Source organism: Lissotriton helveticus, chromosome 5_1 (assembly GCF_964261635.1).
Source record: "Lissotriton helveticus chromosome 5_1, aLisHel1.1, whole genome shotgun sequence".
Classification (NCBI taxonomy): domain Eukaryota; kingdom Metazoa; phylum Chordata; class Amphibia; order Caudata; family Salamandridae; genus Lissotriton; species Lissotriton helveticus.
This window is the reverse complement of record NC_136065.1, coordinates 115,313,787-115,334,050: the sequence shown is the minus strand read 5'-3', so window position 1 is coordinate 115,334,050 and position 20,264 is coordinate 115,313,787. Positions and strand designations below refer to the sequence as shown.

Sequence of the window (20,264 nt, the reverse complement as noted above, 5' to 3'; positions counted from 1 at the left end):
GTTTCCAGACTTAAGTGTAACCCAAAAAAATGTCTGGGGTGGGCTCTGCTTTTTGGGGCGGGGCAAAGACTTGTTTGTAGATGGCTGGTTCTTGTCTATGGTGGCACCTTGAGCAATAAACAATGGCATAGAATGCAGAACCGAGTAGCTATCACTAGCTGAGAATAATTAAAGCATGCCATCGATCACTCAGATGGCCATCACTGGCCATCGCGGATTGCTTTAACCCTGGTAGGGGACGAAGGCCAGCACCCACTGGGGAATAGTGGGACCCGAGCGAAACCCCGCAAGGCCCAGACAGAGAGCGCGTCCAGGAAAGGGCTCAAAACATTGCAAGGCATCACTGACCGCATAAACCATGGTAAGTGATCACAACCATAAAAAACATAATGAGTTCAAAACCAGGTCACAAGGCCTTCCTGCTCTCCTCTGCCTATCCAAGAGAGAATTGCATTAATTCAGCACTTGTAGAGTGCAAAGCAGCCTGTTCATATGTATATATTTTAAAGTTTTTATTGAGTAACAAATATGACATATTAAATATACCAACAAAAAGAAAAAAAAACACCAATATACAAATCTTTCCATTCAATACTCAATAAAGCAAAGCAGCCCGTTTAGACATCAATGCCCAGCACAAAATACAGGAGCTTACACTAGGTCTTGTCTATTTCCATTAGAACCAAGGACCTGATTCACAAACCATGTGCACAGCTAAGTAAAACCTAGGTGCACACACCGGTTGAGACCCACAGACCCACAAACTGGCAGGTCCTCCAAGCATCCGGAAGACCTCACCCACTGAAGAGCAACGGTATATGCATGTCTAGGAAGAGAACGAGGAGGGGAGAGGTATAATACAGAAACAGCAGAAGAAGAGGTCCTCCAAGGAAGAAACATATTTCTCTCAAATAAAAAGTTACGTGTGCACATGCGTATTTACATAGCATTTCCACATGCAGACATGTTCAACTACTGCTTGCGAAAATCTAACTTGCGAGTATTCCTAAAACTATATTGTAGTATGTTATGCTTCCAGGATAACTCTTAGGATTATTAGGGAATTCCTTAAAAATAGGAAACTGCCCCAACCATACATGTAATTCAACAGAAGCTTGCTTTGAACTGTCAAAGCTTTTGTCAAGCGAGTTGAGACATAAGAAAGCTATGTGTGCGCAGGGAGTGAAGTCACGCACACGCATGCCGTGACATCCTGTATACCACTCTGCACAGTTTTACCATTGTTAGGGCTGTATGGATTATACGGTATGACTTCAGAAATAATGCAGCAACATTATCTGTATTAAGCGTCACACATGCAAATTATGAGTTACATGTTCTAGCATCATTATATCATCCATTTAAGCCAGAATTTTTGTTGTCAAGTCTGCAAACCATCAGGCAAGTATGTGGCAAATGTGTTAAAGCTTTAATTATGTGGTAAACGCTGCAGCCACAGACTTGCATAATAAGTGCACGGACCCTCTCCACTGTCCATTGCTTATCAACAATTTATTAAGGAAAGTACAAACGCCTAAACATTCTAATTCCAATCTGTTCCCATTGTTAGCTGCACTTTGATGAAAACACCTCTTTTAAGCTAAATACCGGAAAATAAACATGCATTAATATATATATATATATATATATATATATATATATATATATATATATATATATATATATATATATATATATATGTATATATATATACACGTTTTGGCGGAAATATAATAAGCTACTTCACATATTTTACTAAAACTGATTGATCAATAGGATTAAGGTTTATTTATGGTGCCCGGCAGTTCTTTAATCTGGTAACATACTAGCTTCCACCAATCCCCCCTCCCCCCCTTCAAATGTTTTAATTTAGCTGGCTATGAAGACATTGAGATGGAATCAGTGGTGGCTGCATCAGAACGGGGGTTGATTAAAAAAATTAAATACACGTACCCACGCCGCCACAAGTCTCTCCTGCTGCCGCACGCCTTTCCTCCATCTTCTGTGCTGGAAGCACCGGAATTACCCAGGATTCCAGACTATCCCCCCAATATACAAGGCTGCGGAAGCAGCGTCATGATTGGTCTCAGCATCCTATTTGGACACTCGACGCTCAGGCAGTGCCTGGGGAGGCTGGGCAAGTACTCCATGGGGCTGTGCAACGCATGACGGTTTGGCCGGCGCTAGACGGCTGGCCAAACCATTATGTGGACTTATAGGAGTGAAAGCCACTCCTCCTGCGCTCTGGTGTCACAGAGCCCGGCCCCGCCCAGACTCCTGCATAGAAAAATAAAATGATAATAAGTCCTGTTATTATCATTTGATTTTCATTTTTTGCACTGCTGAATTAGCAATGGGGCGCCGCTCCTCCGCCTTGGTGGAGGAGCCACCACTGGAAGGAACATACTCTTGTTCCATCCTGATTCTCATTTCGCTCCTGTGGAGGGACAAGGGTTCGAAATTTTCTTGCAACACTCAAAACTTGGTGCTTTGGTCCCAGTGAAAAATAGAGCATCAGGCAAAGCAGAGAAAGTACCAACTCAGAGGGCCAGGAGCTCTTTTTTATATGCAAATGGCATTAAATGTAGCTCCCCCAACAAGCGCCTAGAAGCGCGTTTGTGACGAGGCTGATATTGCACCATGGGCAATTGGAAAAAAAGTTGACCACCTATTCACCCTTTTGTTCTCTTCAGATATAGATTCTGCTCATACCTTGAGGGATGTAAATCATGCTTTTAGTAAAGACAGAGTTGAGAATGTTAAAATAATATAGATACTTATGCATTTCTCCAAAGCATCAAGAACACCGGTCTCATCAGAACAAGTTCTCGACTCCCTTGGCACCACAGACTGCTTTGCTCCCTGTGGAGCCGCCTCCTCTGCAAAGAACCCACACTCTATTTCGCCGATAATCTTGCCAAATAGAACATCTGAAACATCCGAAATTAAATGGTCCTAGGACCACATCTGGCACCTGAACTTCCTGATCCATCAGCAACAGAGAGATGATGTCATCAAGTAGAGCTCCATAGAGGAAAAGGAGAAATCAGCTGACAAAGGAGCTGAGTAGCCAAAAAGAAGCAGAGAGGTCCTTCAATGCCCCAAATAAAGGGTAAAGTCAAACTGGATCACCACGGGGGAACGCCAGAAGGCACTCGCCCTTACACTGTAGGATGGCGCAATCAGTGGATGAGTTGAAGACCTAAGTATGCTGAAACGCTGTGGCCCAGAGGACACACACAGACTCCGTGTCCTAGAAATGGGGCTGCAGCCTCAAGCACGCGTGAGCGTCCTGGAGGAATAATACTCGTTGAGGTGATGCACCTATCACTGACATCGGAGTCCAGTGAAGTCGCGGGTGAGGAAAGTTGAATAAACCAACTCAACTTCTCTTTGGTTTCTTAAAAAAATCTTTATCTTCTTGTGGTTGCTTCTATTGGGGCATTCCCCGACAAGCTGCCAGATGGAGGAACCAGGGGATCCTCCAGGAGGGACTGAGAAGGCCCACCGTCTAGGGCTAGCAACCATTGTTGTGGAGAAACGAGGTTCAGAACCTAAACGAATCCTGGATCTACCCACAAGTTTGTGTGCGTCTTGCGGACCTGCAACACCCTGATACACGCCACTGAGTCTCGTGAACAGACAAAACACTGATTTTGAAACTTCCATATTGTGTGGTGCTACAGGACCTGTGACTCTCCTCTACTACGTGGCCACCAAGCACACACATGTAGGGTCTCTGTTTCAATCCTTAAAACATAAGCTAGGGTGTTTGGGGTGTTACACCCCTCAATAAATGTATTTTCTGGTAATTAGCTGGGTACAGGTGCTTTCAGTCTGGTATGGTGAGTAGCCTGCCGGACTTCACCATGGTTTTTTACACACAGACTAAAACTCTTATGAAAATCCCATATATTCTATATTTATTTTAGGAATTTGCCATGGTGCAAAATTAGCTCCAACTAGCAGTGAAGTGTTTTACAGAAAATACTCTGAAACACTAGGAGCTTTATATATCAAACATTGTGTAGGTGTGTAAGTCATCCGGATTAAACTCAACATCAGAAGCCAGAATGTGCTGAGTACCGGTGTGGAAACATACTCGGGGCAGTACTACACAGATGATGTATATTTTTAGATGAGTCATATTTACACCTATATGCTTTAAATTATGCATGTTTTCAAATTAAACCACATACATTAAATGATTATTTTCAGAATTCCACAATTTGTGGTCAATGAAGCCCCAATTAGGAACCAAAGTTTCTGGTTTAGTAAAAGATTCTAGATAAATGTATGAGATGTAAACAGAGTCTGGATTCTCCTTCTCTAAGCTCGCGGCTTTCACAACATTTGTTCCTGCCATGGTGTTTACGGATGTGTATAAAGTACAAGGAAACCCAATGTGAATCGGTCAGGGACCTTGGGAGCTAACTTATTTTAAGAGACAGTGGTCCCTGAGTAAGTAAAGAGTCGAAACGAAATCAATATAGCCCCAATCGGTAGTACATTTTAGCCGTTATCCAGCCGGATAAGGGCAGTTTAATAAGCAAATAAATGGAATAAGAAAAACATGTGAATTAATTACAGTGGGACACAAGCCTGTATCCATGAACTCACATGACCAAGGAAAATGGAGAAAGGCTCAGGCAGCTTGTAGTTGTCTGTATCAAATAATTACAATAAAACAAACAACAATTGCAGAGGGTTCACCTTTACACATAATATAGCATACAAATCACTGTGTATAAGGTTGACAACTTTGTCAACAGCATTTCGATCCTTAGCCAAGGGATATAGGATCATCATCAGGACTTTCAAAATATAGTGCCTGAAAACATTTGCCTGTAGTTTACTGTTCTAATGCCGTGGGAGCGAAGCAGGGCGCGATGGAGACGACGCGTGGTGATACGTGGATCACCAGAAGCAATGTTCTAACCTAATAGGATTTAACCAGTGTACGGAAAGTAGTCCATATGGCTAAATGTACAGCCTGCCGTGGGGGTGACGATGACCTGGCCACGAGAATCTGAGGTCCGTGTGGTAGGTGGCAGCGTAGGTCCCGTTCAATGGAGGATTGGTATTCGATCAGTAGAGCGATGGCGGCATATTGGCGTCTGCTTCTCCCGGTGTTTATGGAAGCCTCTATTAAATTCTGCTGAGCAAACTTCACAGAGGGCAATGCTTTGCTTTCTGAATCATTCTTGACCAGAGAAGATATGACTATAGAACAACAGACTCAAAGTGCTTCTATGCTGGCTGGTCAAAGAAAAGATTGACTCCAAAACTCTTCCTTCCACAGGGCTTCGAATGGCTTTGCTTGCGGATATCCTCCCCGTTACCGTACGCCTCCTGACCAAACACCACCACCCAAAGAGCTGACCTGGCAGACTTATTTGTCCGTTACCATCATCATCACCTCTCAACATTAGGCGAGAAAAGTGTACGTTGACAGAAGAGCAACTGCCAGGGTCAGGTTTGATATCCAGCCTAAGCCAGTGTTGGGCATGAGTCTACTTGAATAGATGTTTTTTGAATGGACATCTTCAACCATACAGTGGATGTGAGCACTCAATATATTACCCTGGTGAGAGCGTTATGGCATCTGAGAGAAGTAATTGCTTTGAGGGTAAAGTGTTGTGGATTTCCTGCCATTGGGTATCAAGTGGAGTATTCCAAATATATCCACTAAGGAAACCCCAGGTATGGTTTGAAGACGTCACTTTGGGCTTAGAAAGGAAACCTATGGAGGGGCGTGGCTTGGCGCCGGCTAAGATGGCGGCGTAGACCGAGCGCTCGGTCACCGACCAGCTCCTATTTCCACACAAGAGGCACCATGTCGGCGATTTTATTCATTTCGGCAGCCGTCCCGCAAACCGGAATGTGAGCTGCGCTCGGCGCTCTCGCTGTTCCCGTTTTCTGCGGGCAAACGAAGGAGTTATCTGCAGGCTTCCTCTCGCGGCTGCTGCCGCCATTTTGTGCGCCGCCCGCGAACGCAGCGGCGGCCGGCACCTCAGCACATCTCTTTACTGAGCCGACCCTCGGCTCCCATGGACGAAATTTCACCTCACCTTCAGAAGTGCTCTATTTGCAAATGCGCCCCATGGTAAGCCTTCTGCAACAAGCTTTATGAATTGTTTTTTCTTTCCCTCAAGCTTGACCTGATACACGTTCTGAGGCATTTACAGACTGTTACCATTTGTGACTTTTAACAGCAGTATTCCATAGCGGCTTTTGTTTCTGCCTCTACTGCACTTCACTTTCAAGCCTTCTCAGGAGATCTCTTAAATGCAGTGCAACATACGTTTAAGGCTTCATTCTTTTACCCTTCAGCTACCAATTTCTGCGTGAACTGCATGGGGTCTTGTATTTATCCTGCTGCCAAAGCGTTGCACGCAAATGGAGTTTTTTCCTCAAGGAAGGCCGCTCAACACCTGTCTTCTCATCTTTTCATGCTCAACTACGCTCCTCAGCAGTGTTCCTCCTTTATGATGCTAGTCTCTTGACTTTTTTCTGAGGCACCCTCTTTTCTCAAGCTTTATCAGTGACGTATTTGGATCTTTTTGGGATCTACTTACCTCCTTTTATCCTCAAAGGTCACTACCTACAGGAATTTTGCCATACGCTGCTCTCCTGCAACGCTTTTGTTCATTAATTGGTGCTTCTGTTCTTTCCATGCATTAACACTTTGACAAGACTTTTCCTCTCGCCACTTGCCTTCAGTCCCGTGTTTTTGACTGATCTCTCCCTGTGGATTATTTCTTCTAAGCAACGTCACCACTACTCATCACAACATTGATATTGCGAATCTCTCCTATCCTCCTTATGCGCCTGGCTTTTTGACTGCCTTGTATGGGGAAACTCCGTACTTTGAAGATCACTTCTTTGCCGAAACTACCATCTGGATCTGATTCTGATTGTCCTGGCCAGGAAATGGAGGAGAGCAAGTCTTCGAAATCTGACTCAGCCCATGGGGCTATTCCTAAAGCTCAAACTGGAGGTAAGGCACAATCTTCTCTGACTTCATCCAAGCGGCTAAAGAAAGATCCACCATCTCCTGGGAGCAATTCCTCCTCCATGGACCTCATTCTAGAAGAACTCCGTGCCTTCTAACCCTTTATGGAAGCCACCACAAAAAACATGCAGGCTATGCAGGAGAAGTGGTCATCTTTGGATTCCCGTGTCACGACTCTGGAGCAATCCTCAGACTCTTTACATTCCTCCTGCTCCCGCATCCCTTCAATAGAGGCTGAAATTCATCTCCTCAGGCGTCAGACTGAGGATTTGGAAAATAGAAATCGCAGAAACAACCTTCGCTTGTACGGCCTTTCGGAACTTTCAGAGGGGTCCAATCCTACCGTCTTTTTCCAATCTTTCCTTGCGAAGATATTGGACGCTCCGGCCTTATCCTCCATCAATATCCAGCGAGCGCACCGTCTTGGACCCAAGGTTGCTACCAAGCCTAGAGGTGTTATCATGCTGTTCTTGCAGTATACTGATCTTTTGCAGGTCCTCTCAGCCGCCAAACTCAAGAAGCAGATCATTTGGGAAGGTCACCGTCTATATCTTTCGCAGGATGTTTCCAAGGCCACCGCAGATCGAAGGAAAAGATTTTTAGACTTAAGACCTCAGTTACGAGCTATTAATGCTAGATACGGTCTTCTTCATCCTTGTCTCTTCAAGGTTACGTATAAAGATAAAACCACCACATATGAAGACCCTGCGGCTTTGCAAGCCTTCCTTCGCCAGTTGCATCCGGATGTTATGGACATTTCCAACCCTGGCTGAAGAGTTTTTGTTCTCCACTGTCTGATATTTCTTCATGATCTCGTCTGATTATGGTTCTCCTTCTTTTTCCTTAGTGTTGTTTATTCTGGTTTAATTGTTGTTTCCTATTCTAATAGTTGTTTTGTTTAATCTATTCTACAGTTTTATATACTATTATACTTAGTCGAGTCATGTTTCCACTGTGATTTCTTATATTATTCCCTAATGTATGTCTCCTTCCTTTAGATATTACCCTCGTCGACCTCTCCTGATGCTTCCTATTGTGTTTTTGTTTTACCCATTCGGACCTCTACATATTACTGGTCGGTGACTCGCTTTGGTTGCTGACGTCGTCATCTCCCGCACCCACCATCCCCATTCCTGTCCGTTTTTCGTAAGTATGTCTCTCAGTCGTTCGTTTCGAACTTGTACTGTCTCTATACTCGTTTCTGCCCTCTTCCTTTTTACTCTTTTTCTTTTCTTGCATTCTCTTTTACCTTTTCTTCTTTCTTCTATGTTTCAATACTCTTTTTGCTGCAGTTCCCTCTCTCTTTTTTCTGTGCCTTTTCCCTTTTCATTCCTTCTCTCTTATCTTCTTCTCTTTACCATTGGATTTTCATTACTCTCAATTTTCTTAGTATATTCTTTATGCATTAATAGGCATGTTGCTGCTAGTTGTTTTTCTCCATTGTTTAATTCCGTGTAACGACATGGAACGTTAAGGGATTGACTAACCCCATTAAAAGGCAAGAGCTCTTTCACATTTGGCAAGACTTAAGACTGATGTTGCCCTCCTACAAGAGACACATCTTGCTGAAGCAGAAGCTCTAAAGCTTAAACGTTGTTGGGTGGGTCATTTGGGTTATTTGTTCCCATACGGCAACGAGAAAGAATGGTGTTGTAATTCTGTTACATAAAAAGTTAAATGTCTCCTCCATCGTTCATGAATGTGATGTTGATGGCCGTTGGGTTCTTGTTACATTACTTATTGACAACATTCCTCTCACTCTTTTCAACGTGTATGCCCCTACTGGAATTGACAAGTCTTTTTGGCCCTCTATTTCTTCTAAACTATCCTCCCTGTCTGGAGATTACATACTTCTTGGAGGATATTGTAATCAAGTTCATGACCCTTTCCTTGACCGTCAGTCGAAAACCAAATTTGTACCCTCTCGAATGCACACTCAATTTGTGAATTCTTTTCAAAGTAATGCTTTAGTGGATATTTGGCGACTGTGTAATCCTGATGCTAGAGAGTATAGTTTCTACTCCCCCCCTCATCAGCCCCAATCCCGCATTGACCATATTTTCCTTAGCAAATCTCTGTCCCAACATGCCATCCGCTCTGAAATAGGTTCCATTTTCCTTTCCGACCATGCTCCAGTATTTGTAGACCTTGACTTAATCCCATTTTCTCCTCACTCAGGTAGATGGCGATTCAACAATGCTTTACTACCAGACCCCGCTTTTTGTACCGAATTTACTGCCTTTGCCAACGAATTGTTTCTCTTAAATCATACCCCCGATTCCTCTTTTGTTACAGTTTGGGACTCCTTTAAAGCAGCCTCTAGAGGTTTTATCATCAATTTTGTAGCCAAACGAAAGAAGCTTCGAGAAGCCAAATCGGCAAAAATTTTTGCTGATATCAAAGCTTTAGAACTTGCCTATTACGCATCTAAATCAGATTCTTCTCTTAAATCACTTATTGATGCTAAGATTTCATTTAACAAATACACGACTGACGCTGCTTCTAATACCTTGCTAAAATGTAACTTCAGATATTACGGTGGCAAGAATAAGATGGGCAAGCTTTTGGCTAATTATTTAAAAATAAGAAAAGAGCGCACAAAGATTGAATCTATCAAGACCTTTTCTGGAAATTCTACATTTAAGGATAAAGACATCCTTACAGAATTTGTCAAATTTTATGATAACCTTTACACCCCTGAACAATTCCCCAAGACTGATGATCTCATCTCTTATTTTCACTCTCTTCCCACTCCTACACCCCCTCATGTGGATTTCCATTCCTTAGAGCAAGATATTTCGATCGCTGAAATATCCCATGCTGTCTCTAAATTACGTCATGGTAAATCTCCGGGCCCTGACGGTTTTACTATTGAATTTTATAGTCATTTGACCTCTCTTCTTCTCCCCAAACTCCTCCTTCTGTTTCAAACCTTCATTGGAGCCGGTTCCTCAGGTGGTTCATTTCAACAAGCTTTAATTTGTTTGATTCCCAAAGACGATAAGGATCATACATTATGCAAAAACTACAGACCAATTTCCTTGGTCAACACTGATTATAAAATTCTAGCTAAGATATTAGCATTGCGCATGGACCCTCTTCTCCCAGATCTACTTGGTCCTGAGCAGGCGGGTTTTGTCAAAGGACGCCTTTCCTCCGACAACTCACGTGTTTTCCTCAATATACTCAGCAAGGCTTCCTCTCTAACTTCTCCCTTCGCAGCTACCTCTTTTGACGCAGAGAAAGCCTTCGATAGGATTGGATGGGATTTTATGTTTCAAGCTTTACGCTGGTTCAATATTCCCTCCAAATTCATCTCTCTGATTTCTTTACTTTATTCTGACCCCCAAGCTTCTATTTTTGTTAATGGGCTGTCTTCAGATTATTTTTCCTTACATAGAGGTGTTCGACAGGGGTGCCCTTTATCCCCTTTACTTTTTGTATTAGCATTAGAACCTTTTCTTACTAAAATCCGTCTAGATGACATTTCTGGTTTTCATTTTGGCTTCCATCAGGTTAAGCTCTCAGTTTATGCTGATGACATTCTTTTTTATTGTTCCAATCCTACTTCCTCTATCCCCTCCTTCCTTCAGCAAGTCTCTTCCTTTTCTGTGGTTTCTGGTTATCGTTTGAACGCTGATAAATGCGAAATATTACCCTTAAACCCCCTCTGCCAGAAACATCTTTTTTCTCAAACGGGTTTTTCATGGCAACCAACCAAAATTAAATATTTGGGAGTTTGGTTGGCCCCCCTCCTTTCTGACACTCTTAAATTAAACTTTGATTACATCTCCAAAAAAATGGACACAGCCATTACACGTTGGCATCCACTTTTTCTATCCTGGTGGGGTCGACTCAATTCTATAAAAATGATGTTATCCCCTCTTCTTCTTTATACTATTTCCATGCTCCCACTTCGCATCCCACTCTCGTTCTTCAAAAAGATTGATTCTCTACTATTGAAATTTCTTTGGAACGGTAAACGTCCTCGGATAGCCCTTGCCTCTTTACGGAAAGATAAAGCTCACTCTGGAGTACGTTTTCCTGATTTTAGGGAATATCATCGAGCCTTTACCATGAAACAATCAATTCGCTGGCTATCTTCTGATCTCCCTCACTATCCTCCCGTCTGGTTAAAAATGGAAACTTCCTTCATTTCTCCTTTCACCTTTCGTGAATTTCTATCCTTTTCGTCTCCTCTAGCCCGTCTTCGCACACCTGTTATTTCTCATTCTCGAACTCTCCTATCTCCATTCCTATCTTCATCTTATCCATCCCTCCTTTCCATTCATGAACAGCCAATCTGGAACAACTCACTCCTCAAAATTCATAACCGCACTTTCTTTTGGAAATCTTGGTATTCTCGCGGAATATGTTGGATCTCCCAATTAGTATCTCAAGGTATACCTCTCTCCTTTCAAGAGCTCCAATCCCATTACTCATTACCTGCTTCTGCCCGAGCGCAACACGCTACCCTTTTATCTGTTTTGATCCCCCATCTTCGCTCCTTGTCATCCTCCAATGATGTTCCTCTAGAACATAAATCCACTTCTATTTTGCTAGAGGCTTCTCCTTCTGCATCCGCTTTGTATAATTCGTTCCGCTTTGTTGATGATAGACCTAAATCGCGCATAGAACTTGCTTGGGAATCTGATCTCTCTCAGACTTGGCCTGTACTTTTTTGGGAAAAAATCTGGACTAAGCTTCATAAAACCTCTAGAGCTGCGAATACCACCCAAACTTTATATTTCATTTACAACAGAACCTTATTCACTCCACTAGTTCTATCCCGTTATTCACCAGATACCCGTTCTACTTGTTGGTCATGCCCCTGTTCCACTACAGACCTTAAACATATGTTGTTCGATTGCCCTCCTACTTCCCAGTTCTGGCACCAAGTTTGGAGGCAAATACAGAAATTTTTTCAATTTCAAGTTCCCTTTTCCCCTACACAAATTTTTCTAGGTTCTCTCTCACCAGCACTTCCTCTTTCCCCTAATCACTATCTTTTACTTGACCTCTTAATAGCCATAGCTTTTCACACCATCACCTCAAACTGGAAACAAGCTGCATCTATTTCCTACCAATCTTGGTGGAATGCGGTCTGCTTTCATCATCGTTTGGATACTAATTATGTTACACCTATATCTCTAGCTATTAAACGAGACTTGATTTGGCTTCCCTTAGTAACATACCTTTCCTCCTCTACTCCTACACATCCCTCCCCTGATCCTAACACAGTTGAAGTCCGTAAACCCCCATGATTTTCTTGTTTTTGCTTATTACAATTATTCAATTTTATCATATTAATTTTGCCTTTTATCTAATGTAAGTATTACTGCTCATAATTCTTCATGCTTGTTGTGCATACCTTGCATGGAATTCATTACTGTATTGCTTATTTTGTATATCTATTCATTGTAACTCTTCCTCCCCCTCTCCCCCTCACTCCCTTTCCTTTATTTTTTCTTCAATAAATCAAACTTAAAAAAAAAAAAAAGAAAGGAAACCTATACAGAAAGGTTGTGTTGTCCCGGGAATTGAACATAGTTTCCCATCTCGAAATCTTTGCAAACAAATCTAGGACTGTCCTACATCTACTTGAAAGTTACATAAACTGTCTCAGCTACAGTGGTAGCGGCATGCTCCTACGTTTGCTGTTAAGCAAAATCCATGCTCGGGTCCCACCATAAGCCAGCGTCACGTAGCCAGCGTATCACTATGGAACCAGGCGTGATATGGGTTCGCACGGATAGATCGAAAGCAGTTTGGCAGACGCATTTTGGAATCTCCTGAAGCATCAACAGGTGAGTAGGTTTTTGGAACTGCCAGGAAAAGCCTGGCGGTCCAAAATGGAACAGTGGTGGACGGTCTGAGGTACTTTAACTGACGTCCTAATGTCTTGTGGGGCCGTCCGTCTAAGGTTTCCACCGATGGAGCCAGCAAGGGCTCCTCTCTTCCAAAGATAACATGACGGTTCATCTGACTCTAAATAGAGCGGTTATAGCGGCAGATTGGGAGACAGAGTGCTCTGCCACGCAGTTCGATGGAGTACCTTCTCCGCCGAACTCTAACTAATCGCTTAAAGATTTTTGATATCTCTGGATGTGCAAGACAGAGTACAGCCACAAAACAAGTCCATAACATCAATTAAACATAAAAATAAATTTCTCCACAATTAACACTGGAAGCGTTAGTCAAGGCAATTAGCAGAAAGCTTTTAAAGCAACATGGAAATCACAAATATTAGCGGCTCATGTCATTGGTAAGACGTAGTAGAAATAAAAGATGGACTTACAGGTTCAATTTTCAGAGCGCTTCTGTAGCTACCAAACAAGGATGCCTGGGCTTTTAAAAATGCTCGAGCGACACCATCCCCCGTTGTTGTAGATACTTTCCGTAGCCGGCTCTTCAGTGCAGAGACCTGCAAGAAATTCAAGTTAGGATTAAAATGTATTTACCTATTTCTTTAATTTATTATAGCACTGTTATCCAAATTGCTGTATAAAGTGAAATGTTACAAAACAATTTAAAAAAGTATGTGTCAGTCAAACCACAGTATGAGGTAGTCATGACTCAGGTTTATGGCAGATTTAGACTCTAGCAAGCCTTTGAATGAAACCAAACAAGGTGTAGATTTAACACTGGAGGGGGTTGATTCCACAAAAAGGGCCCAGTAACATAAAAAGAGCGGAAGCTGGACTAAGTACATTGAAGTCGGGGGAAGAAAGCAAACGGGCTGAGATAGAGAAGTTAAATAAGGAGGAACTAAAGAGTGGTGACATGAAGACAATATACATAAAGACATTCACAGAGTAACAGGAACGTTCAGAAACAAGAGTAGTTGATGGAGGTGAAAGAGCAGAAGATAAATACATTCATTCTGCATGGACTGCAGCGTAGCAGTAACAATGAGGCAGTGTCGTATAAAAAGCGGGGATATAGTTTAAAGCAATACAAAATGAAAGTAGAAGTTTCAAAGAGAGAAAAAAAGGGATGAAGTTTCAATTTGAAAAATACATTGAACTGTTGAAGTTGACAGGATTTAGGGGTAGCAGCAATATGAGGAGTGACATTGAGATCAGAGTTGAAAATGGAGGCTTCAGGTTGAGGATGTAACAGAATAGGGGTAGCAGAAAAAAGTCCAACAGTGTCAAAGGGGGATAGAAGAGGGCAGGGAAAATGGAATAGCAATCTTACTGAGATTGAGTTTTAGAAATTGAGGAACCATCCAGTCTTGGTTGGTGGAACGACAGAAGGAGAACATGTTACTGAAGAGAGACAGAGAATGAAGAAAGAAAAGAAAAAGATTTGGGCGGTGTCTGCATAAAAATGTGAATCCAAGCTGCTAGCTTCGGTAACCAAAAATTGATGACTAGTGTAGGAGATAAAAGAAGTGGATCAAGGATAGACTCTGGAGTTATCACATAGTGAAGAGGATAAAGGGCAGAAACAGTTCCATTCCAAGAAGTGGACCAGACTGCAAGATAGGAAGAAAGCCATAACAGAACTCGAAATGCCTAGAGCACAAAGAGAAATGAAAAATAGAAAGCTTCACAGCAGTGAAAGCAACAGAGAAATCAAGAAGGGCTAAAACCAAGGAATATTAATTGTGTCGAGAGTGGAGGAGCGTGGTTTAGATGGAATGGCCAGGGCGGAAGCCAGATCGTACAGGAGAGAATAGGTTGTAGTTTAGAGCGGAACAGAAGTAAGGAGATAGTTCTAAAATTAGCAACACCATTAGAGTCAAGAGGAGGCCGAATAGTTGCAGACTTGAAGAAGGAGGAGAAAATTTCAAATGACATGAAATGGGTAAGCATCAGGACTAAGCGAGAAATGTGAGGAGAACACAGGTTGGGCCAGCAAAGAGCCAAGATGGGAAAATGGCCTTGGAAAGAAACAAGAGAACTTCTAAATCAGAGATACTAGAGAACAAATCAAACAAAGGAGAAGATGAATCAGTTGCAGAAGAGAAGACAAGAGTACAGGTGTCAGAGACAGAAGAAAAGTAATTAGTGGAGGTAGGAAAGTCCTCGGTGGAGTGCGCTTGAAAAAAGCACAGGATCAGAAGCGGGAGGATAAAGTGATTGAACGTGAAAAAAAATTCAATAATGGGTGTGTGCTTGATCATTAAGAAATTGCTGTAAAAAGATTCTTTGCCACTGTGGGCCAAAGTGAGTAAGTACCATGAGATGACAGAAAATGAGGTAAGAGCTCCAGTGTGCAATGCTTAGGTCAGAGGTGTTCGAAGTGACAAACAGCACAGAGCTCGGCTTTAAGCCATGGTTGAAGGAGCAACTGAGTAAGAATTAAGTGAAGTAGAAAAATCAAGGACAGAAGGAAGTGTGGAAGACTGTGTGGAACAGGCCTCATGGTTAGAAGGGGAGTAAAGTAATGAATAGAAGGTAGAACAGGGAGCGCGACCGCGGCAAATGACAGAGTAATATTTACCAAATTCCACTGAAAGCAAGTGGGGAAAGCGGTGGTAGAAGCAGAGCTCAAAAAAGAGCCCAAGAAAGAAAATGATGATTCGGAATGTAAAACAAGGATCACACCGTTCAAGCATTCCTATGTAATAGGGGCATTTTCATTTTTCAAAACAACCCTAAAATGCTTACGGCAATTGGGTTCAATTACTATAATGAAATCATTCCCACTAGTATATTTAGATATAGAAACAATTTTATGTACGTTCGAAAGTACACAAATAGAATGCATTGAAAAATCAACACAATTCCTCTGCTGTTTACCATGACCACCATTATAATCTGATTATTATTTACAAAATTATTGATAATGACTTTATAAGTATCACTATTATTACAAAGCAAGTGGTACCATTACCTTATACCAGTCCACGCACCATTTTCTTATTACAAGAGCCTAACATCAGGATGCCATTTAAATAAGAAAGTGATGTCACACATGTTCATTTATTGAAGATGATTAGTTACGTCACAGTGCTGGACCAGGGATTGCTTTCCTGTATATGCATGAAAGGTGAACCCATGAATACTTGCTGTGAATACTCTTCTCTTCTGACCTGTTAGACTGCAAAGCTCCCACTTGAACAAACCTTTCTCACACAATATAGGACCCTATTATTGCACCATTGACAAGCAGCATGGCCAGTGCTTGTTTGGCGCACTCATTTCTGGACACCAGGACTTGCTCTTCACCATCAGTCTTGACACCGGAGGAAGACAGAGAAAGGCAAAAATGCAGAAAAAGGAGGAAGAGAGAAATTGGAAAACTGTGACAAAGGCGGAAGGAATGGATGAAAAAGATCCTGTAAGGTTGAGATAAAGAGTTTGGTGAAGAAGGATGCATGAGGTGGAAGTTATAATAAGCCGCCTTAAAATTCAGCCACTCATTTATCAGCACAAACAGTTGGCACTTTGGAACCATTAGCCTATTTTGTTTAATAATTTAAAAATTAAAATAAAATAAAGTATGCCAGGAGCAGGGCTTGTGATCACCAGCCCCAGGCAAGAGAATCGCAGCGGTTACTGGATGGGAAAGAGCATAGGAGCCGAGGCAGGCTCCAGTAGTCCTCTCCGCGCCTTTTCTTTCACGTGCTTCAGCGAGAAGCAGCCCAGGTAGATCCCTGCCTAACAGACTCCAGGTTTGGTCTTCTAATGAGGTGTCTTTCATGAAATGGATGTCTTCGATGACATGGATATGATTGTTCCTTTCCAACTGCAGCTGAACAGTTTGCTGTGGGTCAAGAGAATCATCCTCAGGCAGGGTGACATGCAGAGGACCTCAGCGGTCCTTCTGATCCAATCCGCTCTTTAATGTCCACGTGCACCGCTTCGACTGATCCTAGAGCAGCATCAGTCGAACCGCTGGCCGATGAGACTGCTTTTCTTTTTTTTTTTTTTGCAGAGTTTTATATAGCGCGAACTTGACCCGAATCGGGTATTAGAGCGCTTTACATAGCCCCAGTTGCTTTACATTGCACCAGTTGCGTTACATGAGGACACGTTCATTTTTGTTAGGCACGGGGAGATTAAGTGATTTGCCCAGAATCACAGGATGTTCAGCGTCAATGCCGAGACTCGAACCCAGTTCCCCTGATTCGAGGTTGACCGCCCTAGCCCTTAGGCCAACTCCTCTGCCCTTCCCCCTTCCCCTCTGCTTCCTGCAAGAGGACAGAACAAAAACCGAGCTCCTGATGCTGAGGGTAACAGAATCCACCTCCATCCTTCAAGATGTCCATCTGGAATTGGTGAGCCTCCATGTGGATGTACGGAACCTGGTAGACAAGTCTGATTCAGAGACAACCTTTCCTTCCTAAGTCAATGCTGTCACCAAACCATCAATCTGGAGATCCTCCTCTGGAAAGGTTTCTTAGCCTTGAGTAACAGTTCCTGGGGTGAGCTAATTAGAAACCTGGTAATGGTACACATGGGCTACTGCAACATTTACCTCACCTAGAGAAGCTAAATGACAAGCAGCAAAGATTCAGAAATCCTCCCACTTTATCAGCAACAATCCCAGAGTAGAGCTAACAAGAGCCCTGATTGTGGCATGCTTTGATTACCCACACTGGGCTGCGAGGGAAGCTAAAGAAATGACGCACCACACTCTCAACCGAATCCAGTTCTGCAAAACAGTCATTACCCACTGAACCTTTCAATAAACAAGACATGGAGGCTGATCACTAGGGGTCCAGGACCCCAAGCTGTGGAAAGCACTGTCTCCAGGGAGAGGGCAGCGCCAGACTACTTTTGTCCCAGAAAAGCCCTGAAAACTGAACAGTTCTGAAACATCTTATCTGAACCCCCTGCATCACTGAGGCTCTTAACCGAATGACTGTGTTCTAAAGTATCTGTAAAGTGATGCCTCATTAATGTAATCAATGCAGACACATGCAATCACCAGCCAAAAGTGTCCCACACCTGGCTTCAGAATGGGCTACAACAGGTGGGGCGGGGGTATGGGGTTGTGGCTGCACACAGACAAGGCTCTGTGCGCAGGAGATCTGTTGTGGTATTTCCATGCTTGGCATTGCAATGGCCGCTTTCTCAGTCATAATTCAGCAGAAGGGAGAGAATTAAGAGCAGGGAGCACTGATAATGGAAAACAAAAATAACCCCAGAGATTAACATAAAACTTCCTCCCCAAGAACGTTTCTTACAGTGCGTACAACTGCCCTTAACCCCTTCCACAAATCCATGGGGCCGTCCTTCTCCTCCTCTTGCTCATAGGTGCCATGTAATATAAGGAATAAAATACACTGTGCACATATAAACACTGCTGCAAGTAACCTCAGAACTCTTCGAACTTGTAAATCAGGTGCCCTTGTTTCTTCTAGTCTACGCAGACACAGAAATCCTGAGTAATCTGCAAAATACTCACTCTTCACCAGGAGTATTTTATTCCATATAATATTAATATTATAATTAGGCAACAGCTTTCCAAAGGAGGGCATCACCTCCATGGTCATGCCATGGTGAGAAGAGGAAGACCTTTAGCGGCGTATGAAGCCGCACTGTGCAAGGCATCTTTCCAGCTCTTCGAGCAAACCGCCATTACATTGTGAGTAAAAAGCATAATTTCTAAGTGCTATATTTTGTAGCCTGTTTGATCTTGAGCATAATGAAAGAACATTTATTTCAGTGAGAATACCTCCTTAAAGATAGTTAGAAGGAAAATGTAATTCAGAAAAAATAAGGTGTATTTGAGAATTATAATATGAAATGATCGGCGACTGACTCCGGACCACGGGGGCTCACGGTTCGATCCCCGGCGCCGGCGGCAGGCAAACCCAGCACCATGTGACTCTGGGCAATAGCTCGCTTAATCTTCCCGACGGCCCCCAGCGCCTTGACACCCTCGGGTAATTGTTCGCGCTTTACAAATACTGGCTTTCATGTCCACATATTATTTACCACTTCAATTTCTTAACCTAAGGTAGTTCTAAATAACTACAAGTGGAGATAAAGAGAAATAAATCCATTTCAAAGACATCACTAGGCTTTTAAAATCCCCGTATTTAAGAATTAAAATCCAAACTTACCTAAAAAATGAAGATCCAGTGCAGAAGCAGTAATTATTTGTGGAAAACTAAAAAGTCGATGGTCTTTTTATTTGAAATCTGACATTTCTGAGAAACCACACTTCCTGAACCACGCTGAAAGCAGACGACTTTTCAGGCTTATTTGGAACAGAAAATTACCCTACGACAAAGAACACATACAAAGAACACACTCGGAGAAGCAAGCCTACTAGCGAGAGCACGAGCGCGGTGAGTAATGAGCTTGTAAGTGCATCTCACACAAAATCACGATCACTCCCAGCAGAGCTGGCATTCACTCACACCCACCGGTTCTGAGTTCAGTGTGGTCCCACTGCCTGCCTTCTTCACCGAAAGAATGAATGATGCATTGAAGGCGAAGGCAGGGCTGGCGGCAATGCCAGAGACACCGGAGAGCATACGGGAAAAGCTGTAACTCCGAGAGAAGCTATTCGTCAAAACATATGTCTGGTTTCAAATCTTTCACAGAACTCTGTCTACATGTGGGAGGGGAAGACAGGAAGTGATGAGCTTCAAGCCCACACAAGTGTGCTCAGTGATGCAAGCGCCAAAGATGGAGGGGGCCCTTGAGATACCTCATTTGGGGGAAGTTCAAGCTAATTTTTCTTCATTTACATTAAATGACAATTTCAAAACAACCAGTATACGTGTTGTGTTGTTGTGGCTGATGGATTAGGACCATTCTTCGGTGGACTATTTTGTAGGGATGCTTGGAAAAATTATACTTCGTATAGATCCATATGTCTCCAGGTTTTACATGCGTGCCACTTAAACACAGCCTATCTAGTATCTAAAGATTCCATCCATAATACCGCCACAGCAAGTACATAGTAGTCAGCGGCGTCATGAAGAACTTGATTGGTCATTAGAGATATGCGTGATCTTCTTAATGCTTTCCAAATATTCAGTTGTGACAGATATCAGGTAGTGTTCCATGGTTCATAACATTTTATCGTGGATAGAGAATTAAATTACTGGTGGCACCAGAGATTTTACAGCCAAAGAAACAAAAAATGCCAAAACCTGAAATGATAGTGAATCAGATAATGAGAGGGACAAAATATGTACAAAGAGTCCCGTCACATAAATTGTTTCTTGGCACTAGCTAACTGACTCGACCGACTAAAAGAGTAATAGGAGGAATAGTTAGAAAAGAGTGTAGAAGATCATGCATCCTTTGCAAGAAACATGTCTTTACCATGCATG

General features: G+C 42.7%; 1 protein-coding gene across 5 annotated transcripts in view; it reads right to left on the bottom strand.

Moving 5' to 3' along the window:
* DENND1A (DENN domain containing 1A) overlaps nucleotides 1–20,264 on the bottom strand; it is a 1,341,914-nt gene that overhangs the window by 495,545 nt on the left and 826,105 nt on the right. For all 5 annotated transcript variants that reach the window (XM_078641835.1, XM_078641836.1, XM_078641838.1 and 2 more), the window contains exon 13: nucleotides 13,314–13,439. In XM_078641835.1, coding sequence (XP_078497961.1) covers nucleotides 13,314–13,439 — 126 coding nt within the window. The remainder of the gene's footprint in view (nucleotides 1–13,313; nucleotides 13,440–20,264) is intronic.